Source organism: Drosophila pseudoobscura, chromosome 2 (assembly GCF_009870125.1).
Source record: "Drosophila pseudoobscura strain MV-25-SWS-2005 chromosome 2, UCI_Dpse_MV25, whole genome shotgun sequence".
Classification (NCBI taxonomy): domain Eukaryota; kingdom Metazoa; phylum Arthropoda; class Insecta; order Diptera; family Drosophilidae; genus Drosophila; species Drosophila pseudoobscura.
This window is the reverse complement of record NC_046679.1, coordinates 18,520,038-18,530,146: the sequence shown is the minus strand read 5'-3', so window position 1 is coordinate 18,530,146 and position 10,109 is coordinate 18,520,038. Positions and strand designations below refer to the sequence as shown.

At 42.6% G+C, this 10,109-nt stretch overlaps 1 protein-coding gene across 1 annotated transcript; it reads right to left on the bottom strand.

Annotated features, from left to right (window-relative positions):
• Positions 1-21: 21 nt before the first annotated feature.
• On the bottom strand, positions 22-5,675 carry Nepl16 (Neprilysin-like 16). The gene is made up of 11 exons (XM_033376620.1): positions 5,473-5,675; positions 5,092-5,399; positions 4,297-4,693; positions 3,952-4,244; positions 3,308-3,475; positions 3,003-3,086; positions 1,766-2,041; positions 1,446-1,702; positions 1,331-1,386; positions 877-1,261; positions 22-148 (listed from the first exon to the last, which is right to left on the bottom strand). The coding sequence occupies exons 2-11, from the start codon at positions 5,329-5,331 to the stop codon at positions 49-51; spliced, it is 2,256 nt and encodes a 751-aa protein (XP_033232511.1). The 5' UTR covers positions 5,332-5,399; positions 5,473-5,675; the 3' UTR covers positions 22-48.
• Positions 5,676-10,109: the final 4,434 nt, after the last annotated feature.

Here is a 10,109-nt window from a genome sequence, read left to right as displayed (position 1 = left end):
ATGTTTTTTAACTCTAATCCGATAGTCTATATGGTAACCATATAATATTTAAAGCACATTGCATGTTTTTTGTATATTAATCATAGATCCAGATGGACACTTGAAAACTTCCGTTGCGCTTCCACCTTGGGCTACGAGCCAACCCAAACTAGAAAAAAGAAACAATGTTTAATTTTAGCTACAAACTCATAGAAATTTTGGTATATGACTTATTTTGTAACACGGTAACCCCTTTATTATTAATAAATCATAGATTATAAATCATAGAAAGCTTTGAGAGACGTCGCTTACATGCAAGAATAGGATAATCAACTTTTGAAAATGTCTGTTTTTATCCGGCTATATCCTCCTCTACTTAGTCAGTATGGCTCTTCTCCGGCAGACGCCGCTAATATTAAAAGACACGACAAAGAGTGTACAAGAATATTCTTGTAGCAGTGACATATCACAGAAGTCTGGATCCAAAACATCGTTGCTCTAGCTCTTATAGTCTTTGAGCACTAGGCGCTAATAGGGATGGACGGACCGACAGACGGACAGACAGACAGGGCTTAATCGAAAAGCCCAAGATAATTGTTTTCGATTTTTCTTGAGATTGTAGTTGAAAATTTTGAAAAACAAATACCGCTAAAACTGATTAATTTTCAATTTCAAAGCTTAAAATTTTCGAGACGGTAAGCTGAAGCTACAAAGTGCTTGGGTGTGACTTATAGCTATATAGCTAATTTCAAAGTTCAATAGAATTACATAGATGTAAGATGTAAATTATGCGAAAAAAAGAAACACAAATTTTGAAAGAAACATTAAAAAATTACCAGTTTAAAAAAAAAAGCTAATACAGCGGATATAGACTATATAGACATATGTTAAACTTACATATTATCGAATTCTGGAGCGCTTATATCGATTCCCAAGTAATTCGATTCAGCACATAGTTCCTGACCGGAAACTAGAAAGAATATTTGTGTTGGTGTTAAGCTTAGACCAGGTAGTCGCGCCATTCCTTTAATAGGACCAGTCAATGAAAGCATTGAGTGGTATGATATCTGCATTCCTCCTGAATGTATCAGAATGTCCATTCGACTATAGTTCGAAAATATATTTACAGAATGTGGAACGCAACGCATTGCCTTTTCGTCAAAAGATTTTGTTATGGACCTCAAAATTTCTTTGGCTATGGAAACGCCAACAGAAGCATAATGTAGGTAGGGCGGCAACGCTGCATCAAAATACGGTATGAGTATGACTGAAAGTGGAACCACTGCAAAAATGTACGAAAATATTATAGGTATCTAAATGTATATATGTATGTATATTTAAATATACATACCGATTGAATGACTAAGTGTATCGTAAAATGTAGTTGATACAATAGGATATGCCCATCTGTAAGAAATCTAAATCAAAATTTGTTGCATATACTTTTAACAGCACGTTGAACCTACGCTTCATGTGAGCCTTCACGCATATTAATTTCGTTGGGAACTAATTTGTTTTTTTTATAAATCTCTAAAATATTTTGAAACCAACATTCGGCATTTATATTCAAGCTTTCTAGGGACTTTACTAAGTCGGTTACATTTGAAAATCCTTCCCACGTCTGTGATTGTATTTTCAACGCGGATAGCTTTACAAGAGCAGCTCCTTTTAATGAAGGAGCTCTTTTCAAATGAGCTTTCAATGATTTAAATATTAATTCCGCCTGAAAATATGTCAAATTAAATTCAGTGTTTGTCTGTACGTACATATGTACCATCATAATTACCCGTTTTGTAATGTCCTTTAAATCGTTGGATGCATGTTGTGCAATGTATAAAGCTGAGGCTAATTCAGGCAACGCCCACATTGTGGACCGAGTACACACTTCAGGACTTGGATAATCCCTTGGCAATATTTCTAGAGCACTTAGCAAAAGCAATGAATTATGTGCAACTCTAGTCGGATATTTTGTGAGAAAATGTTTCAAAGCTTTGAGATAATCACCATTTCTGACAATTATGGGACCACTCCAGTTTTTTGGGATTAATAGTGTCCAATTAAGCTAAAAAGTCATAGAAAGTAGTTTTTACGAAAAAGTATATTAAAATAGTATCTAATACCTTCATGCACTTTATTGATAGTATGTACATATATTGTATATTTTTATATTGTAATTTAATTTTTTAAAAATGTGTAATATGTATATTCTGTGGGCTAAGCCCATGGCAGAATAAGTAGGGGTACAGAGAACATATATCTAAGCGTACCGCAACTTGTTACTGTTGTCGTTTGGTTCCCCCCCTACGCTCTTAATTGGTGTATCGCTTTTTCTCATCGTTCGTTCGTTTTCGTTGGAACAGTGACCTGGCTGCCAAATAATCCGAACCGTTGCCGTCGTGGGTACCGTTTAAACACGCGCCAATTCGGGTCCGACCGTTATAATTCTCGCATCTAAATCACCCCAATCGCCTTGCGCAGCAAAACCTATATGTATAATCAGCCAGGCTCCGTTTTTCACTTTCACAAAAGTTTTTCGATTTACTTTTGAAATCACATAAATTGGGGATCCCTTTTTCACAATCCGCAAGATTTCTTACTTTTCAAACGAATTTTAATCACGGTGAATTTTTACAAAGCAGCCAGGTCAGCTGTTTTTGTTTGCCAGAAACGATGAAAAATGAAACATATCGATAACAAAAATATGTGAAAACTGGACCACATTAAAACGAGAACGAAACGTTTTGGCTGAAAGCGTAATCCACAAAAGTAAGTAAAAAACGGAGCCTGCCTGAATATAATCCAACTCATTTCAAAAAGTTCGCGATTGAATCTACGCTGCTGAAGAATCTCAGTAGCTCAACATGTTCCTTGAATGGTTGGTCCAGACTGATTGACAACACTAAAAACGTACTAGGATTTGTAGCCCTTTTTCTACAAATTTTGTATATCCTCTAGTTTTAAGGTTCAAACCTATTAACCTATTAAAATAAAACTATGAAAAAATACATATCTATTATACTTACAACTGGGTACATGTCCTGTAGAATCGATATATTATACAGTACAGAACTATCCCAAAATCCCCGACGTGAATATTCGACTTGAAGCTAGAATAAAATTTAGAGGACAAAATAATAATAAGATCACAAATAAGTGTAATGCATTTTGCATAATGTGTAATGCATACTCTCATCGGTTACATATCTCCCGACGTACACACACAATATGAAAATCATAATTGGCTGGCAGAAAGAGCGATTTTGTAGGCAAAAAATTGGACGTTAACTTTTTTGTTTAGATAGCTAAAAAACTTTTCTGTAAAACTTACCTTGTTAAGATCCTTCACAAATTCGAAAATTGTATCTTTTTCTGATATTCTTTGATCATATGATACAAAAAATGGTAGAAAATTGTCAACCAAATCGGATAAAAGCTTAGGGAGTCCTTGTCGTATACGGCTTGGGGGTGCTTTTGGGCTGATCCAACGTATTTTGTGCTACAAATATAGTTTATTAGTTTAAAAACAATAAATAAAGTTAACCGTCGCAAAGGGAAACGCGAAAGGAAACCGCGGGGAACGATGTGTGTTACTTCTGCGACCGCAACTCTACATTTATAACCGATGGCTATATTGAGCGACAAAGAGTGCGTGCGGGAGAGGCAGAAAACGTGTGAAAAGAATATTGTATTACCTTATTTTAACTAAATAATTCTGGACGGGCGGATAGACGAACAAGGGTATATCGACTCGGCTATTGATGCTATTCAATAATATATACACTTTACATAGATTTAATATACATATAAATTATATAAATAACTGCAATTAAAATCAGACATGTGATTCCATATATCTGGTCAATATCATAACACTCTCTTGTTAGGCATTCTATATAATATATAAATATGAAGTCACCTATTGTTGTGTGCATACTTGTTAATTCTAAATAAGCTTAACATAAACGTACGCACCTCTAAGATAGTTGACGATGTGCTTGGACCACTTATTATAAGAAGAATGTGAGGTCTTCTTCCATAGCTTAGATCATAATACAAATCAACTAATGGGCTTGGGCCGAGTTCATAAATTTTAGCTATCAAAGGTGCAATACTTGAAGGTCCAGTTGAGCCAACTGGTAGATATCCGCCCAAACTATCAAACATGCGGTGCATTTCAGTTGAGTTAGTGGTCTGTTGTAAACAGCTTTCATATAAATGATGTAATATTTTGAATCTTTCGTCCATAGCTTTATTCTGGAAAAAGGCTGTAGCAAAAAGATTAACAAAAATGTATTTTGTTTTGGAAAATATTCTTACACAGCATTTGAGTATCAACACTTTTTTGAGAGTTTCCCATTTCAATTAGGTTTGTTATATTTTTGTTTCGGGAATTCCGCCAACAACTAAACTTCTTGAATTCTGTGCATGGGTCCTTGTTCCAATTTAGTCTGGCTTGAATACTGGAAGCTACTGATTCACAAATTACATCCATGCATTCGGGTGGTGAAGAGATGGGTGATGAGCAACGGTCGCCTTCCATATAGCAGTCTCGAGGTAAGGGAGACGGTGCCGTACTAATCAAAAATAGTATGGGTGACGCTACAAGCAAAGTAGTCACCAATAAGGTTGCAGATGTTATGGCCATTTTATGAACAGCCGCAGAAGTTCGAAACCATATACATGGAGCACAGCAAATCCATCCAATAATGCTGTTCTAAAATAAAATAAAATGTATTTCAATTTAAAAACATTTGAAAGCTATTTCAGAATCTTTATAATATGGACCAGTTCTCATGCTCAGCATTTATAATAGTATATATTTAATTAAATACATTCACGTCCATCTATGCTTCGTTTCGTAAAATGTATCATAATCGGAAATATCATAGTGAGTACTAGTCATCGTTCATAAAAATTATTGTTCGATACGTAAGGGCTTTTGATTGATATAATTTTAAAATTCTGGGAAGTGAGTGTGAGTGCCTTCTCCTGAAAGAGAATATTTTGTTAAACTAAAGAAAATAAACTTTCACTGGCTCCTGAGTTGCAAGAATATAAACACATCCGCGCTCCAATTCAATTAAATTAAATTAAGTAAATTGTTTAATGTACCTTGTTATATCCTGCATTAAAGTTTTCGATGTTGGAGCTATCAACTATTTCAATTTCATCGGACTTGCCGATTTGTTTCGAACCAACTGGTGTTTTAAATGATAACTGTTTTTGCAGTAAAGATGCGCTACTTCCACCGGATGGATTTGCCGTCGTAATAAGATTTCGACCGTGAGTACTCCCCAAGCTGGCAACACCATTCTTTCGAAATACATTACGTGCGCTAGAATCAGCTGTCATGGTTTAGATTGCTGCTATTTTATTTCCTCCTATTTGTATAGCTTTTGCAATGTTTTTCAAGGTTGACGCTGCAAGACATTCCAAAAAATATGTATAATTTCATATTGAGTGTGAAATAATCAATACTGGTCAATTACTTACCACGCATTGGGTTCCTGAATGTTACATATATACAAACATGTTGACTACACTTCCCCTAATAGTTCGGGTGCATATGTATAGGAACAAGATTATTTACGAAATTTTTAACTATTTACAATTTATCTAGAAAATTTGTTTTGTTTTATGTCGATCAAAGGTAACAAGCACTGACAACAAATAAGTATATTCCTAAAAGCTTTTTCGAATAGCTTTACGGGATGTAAAAAGCTTAGTTAAATATGACCATTTTACATGGCTGTGTTAATATGTACATATAGAAGCATTTACATTTCAACAAAAACCAATTTTAACAAAATGAAAAGAAAAATATATAACAAAATACAAGAATATATAAACGTTGTATACATACATATACATATGTATATGTTTTTTAAAAATATTGCTTCATTTTCAAATCGAAAAGTCGAAAATAATGCAAAACTTCTAAAGTAGCCAACAACATTTTATTTAAACTTTCATTTTCATTTAGTTCATTTAACTATTTTTTCTTCTGTACCGTACTACATATATAGGTATTTCCCCTCCGTCACCTGACGTCACTCTGGACCAGAGAGGCAGCGACAGGAGTCTACCAAATTCTATAATCTAGTAGAAGAAATAATTGTTTTGTACTGCTAAGTCTTGTGTATCTTCAAAATTGTAGATGATATAAAGATTTTTAATTTGAGGGGGTGCAAAAATCTAATTTCGTGCTGTTGAATTTGGGAAAACTTTTATTACACTTTAAATACAAATTTACAAAACAATAATTTTGAATATATACCACAATCCCGATACCACAGGACGAGATCTCAGAAACCCCGACGAGGGACTACCAACTGGAGCCATTAACCGACGCCGAGATAGCTCAGGAACGCAACCCGTTTCGCCCAGCCGACTCGGATGACTACGAGAACGCGATCTTGGCCGCCATTACCGCCCTGGAACTGGAGGACCTATCGCCGTGGCAGCAAGACCCAGACCCCGAACCAGCCCCCACGCCGTGGGCAGGCAAGTTTCTGGAAGAAGAATTGGCGAAATTCGACGGACTAGCTGGAGTCTCCCCCATCGCCGAACACACGATAACAATGCCAGACAACAGGCCCGTGAAGCAGCGCCATTTCCCGAAGAACCCGGCCATGCAGAAAATCATCAACGCACAGGTGGCGTATCCGAACAAGTGTAGTTTCTTCAGGAAGAGTTTAGTCTACCTCGGCCATGTCATCAGCGAACAAGGCATCCACACGGACCCAGACAAGGTCAGCGCAGTCCAGAAAGTAGCACCGCCCACCACACTGTAAGAACTGCGACGCTGCATCGGGGTGGCATCCTGGCACCGACGTTTCGTCCCCAACTTCGCCACGGTGGTCCAGCCCATGACCAACCTGCTCAAAAAGGAAAAGGAAAAGTGGGAGTGGACAGACGAACAACATTAGGCATTCGAGACTCTCAAGGAAAGACTCACGCAAGCACCAGTCCTGGCATGCCCCGACTTCAACGAGCGATTCGTACTCCAAACGGACGCCAGTTCGTATGACCTCGGAGCAGTGTTGACACAACAGATCGACGGAGCAGAAAGAGTCATCGCCTACGCAAGCCGTCGACTACTCAAGGCAGAGGAAAACTACTCGGCCACCGAGAAAGAGTGCCTTGCCATAGTCTGGGCAATCCGGAAGCTCCGATACTTCCTGGAAGGATACCACTTCGATGTAATCACGTATCACCTCGCCTTGAAGTGGTTGAACTTCATCGATAATCCAACGGGACGCATCGCCCGCTGGGCCTTGGAGCTCCAGCAATATCGGTTTGACATCCACTACCGTCGAGGAATCCAGAACGTTGTGGCTGACACCCTCTCACGACAGCCAGTAGAAACCCTGCAGCGAGTGGACGAGGACCGGGACCCCTGCCCCTTGCTGCAGAAGCTCCGCAAGCGGATCCAGGAACAGCCGTAAGGGCATCCGGAGTTCATCATCGAGAGCGACCAAACATACAAACGAGCCAGCAGCAGAACTAGCGAAGAAGACCTTATCAAATGAAAACTATGTGACAACGTATGCGACAACGGGACCCAATTCACAAGTCGCTCTTTCCGAAAGTTTTGCAAACTAGCAGGCATGGAATTGGAGTATACGGCGCCCTATACCCCACAACAAAACCGCACGGAACGAGCCAACAGGACGATCAAAACCATGATCGCCCAGTACATCGATGGACCATGGACGAGCTGCTGCCCGAACTCAGCCTAGCCATCAACAGCAGCACATCGGACACCACAGGCTTCAGCCCAGCATTCATCGTACTCGGCCGGGAACCTCGGTTGCCTGGAGCCTTGTACGAAGAGGCGACCCCAGGACTAGGCGAAGTGACAGAGATCCCAACCGACTCAAGGAAATCTTCGCCATCGTACAGAAAAATACCCAGCAGGAATCACAGACGCAGAGCAGGACCTACAGCCTACGTCGACGCGAAGGGAAACCCACGATCGGGACGCTCGTGATGCTACGCCAACATCACCTGTCCAAAGCGGCGGACAACTTCGCTGCCAAGCTGGCACCCAAATATGAGGGTCCATACAAAGTATTTAAATTTATTTCCCCCACCATAGCACGACTCCAGAAGCATCCGGGAAGACAACGACGAACGGCCGGACTAGCCGACCTCAAGCCGACCACCAGCGACGACAACGAGCCCACCCACACCAGCGAAGACGAAGAAGACAACGAAGGCAACGATGATGACGACCCCAGCACCAGGAAAACCGCGAGTGCATGAGGGCCACTTATGGTAGTGCGCTGCCATAATGTCCTCGTCCTACAAGGGGCAACCGCGTACACACGCAGTAAGATAGCTTAACTCCCCTTAAGGGATTAGAGTAAGAAATAACCAGAAACTAGAAAACGCACCGATCAGGGAAACCCAGGGCCCAGGGCACACCAGTGGCACAGGTCAGGTTCTAACCAAACAAGGTTTCTTCCCCCCACCAGATCCGACATGGACAACTCAAGGGCGAGCGACGCACAGCCTATAGAGGCAGAGGATGTTACGGAGGGGCATCCTAGGGGTGCGTCGCCGCCCAGCTCAAGGCAACCACGGTCCACGACCAGCCAAACACAAACAAGACACCACTCCCCGACCCCGCAAGCAGAACCGGGCCACACCACGCAGCATGGCCCATCAACTGGAGCGATACCACAACCACCCAGGCCATTCCGACGTCGGGCCCGCCCCGAAGGCCCACCGTCGCCCCGTCGGGCGGCAACCATGACCTGGGCATGGCTCAACGACATCGTCCATCCGAGCACGTCGCGAAACAACCCGTCTGGGATCATCACAGTGGAGGCGATGCGATCATCGGACTCAGACGAGGAGGTCCAAGCAGGCCGGGCCCAGCAGGAGCCCCCCAGACGCCCACGCCACCGCAAGCATCCAGGCCAAGGAACAGGCACCGCCGTCACCCCACGCGCGACTCCAAGACGCGTCGAGCTAGGACACGTCAACCTGGACCCCAACTCCGAAGGGCAGAACAGCTCCCCAGTCGCGCACAAACTGCGGCTGCGGTCCCCACCACCACCGCCCTATTACCTGTACCGCATGGGAAACCCGCAGACCCCACGGCCGAGCTACGACAGCAGCTCGGACGAGGGGTTCACCAGCCCGACGATGGAGGCCGACAAGCACTGGGAGCCGACCCACCTGGCAAGCACCGACGAAGAGGTCTTGCACGACCGACTTTTCGGAAAAGCAGGTGGCCGCCCATGGGTCAAGCACTCCATTCTGGTCCTAATCCGCCAACTGGAGGCCGAGCGGGCCACGACGGGCCCATATTCGGACGTGAGCGAGGACGAAGATGGGCCGGCCGATTGCCAGAAGATCGCTCCAGCCAACATCGCGGTTGACGTGGCACCCTGGACCACCTGGAAGGACGCCGACAAGACCCTGCAACGGCTGCTTGCCCATCCGCGACCCCTCACCCCACCCAGGCCCGGGAGGGAGATCATCCCTGCGTCGGACAACGACACAGCAAGCGGTGACGAGGTACAGCTCATAGGAGAGGACGACACCACTCTGCTACGGATCAGCGACAGCAGTCTGGGCGAAGCAATGCCCCGACGGCTCCGGAACCTCGCCCTTCAGGGTGAAGACGAGCCACCGAGGCGCGTAACCGGCAATGAGCTGCCCCTACTGGGTAACTGATTCTGGCTAAAATAATTATACAATCTGGTTCAGATTTTGCACTCTAGAAGATATAGTCATCTTCTACGATTCCGCGTTTTTAGTTTTTTCGCCCTTTGTGGGGGCGGAAGTGGGCGGTGCACAGTTTTGAAATATTCTTGTAGCAGTGACATATCACAGAAGTCTGGATCCAAAACATCGTTGCTCTTATAGTCTTTGAGCACTAGGCGCTGAAGGGGACAGACAGACGGACAGACAGACATGGCTCAATCGACTCGGCTATTGATGCTGATCAAGAATATATATACTTTATGGGATCGGCAACGATTCCTTCTGGACGTTACACACATCCACTTTTACCACAAATCTAATATACCCCAATACTCATTTGGAGTATCGGGTATAAAAACTGTGTTACAATTATATTAATGTTTTATTGCATTCACATAAAATAAAAGGAG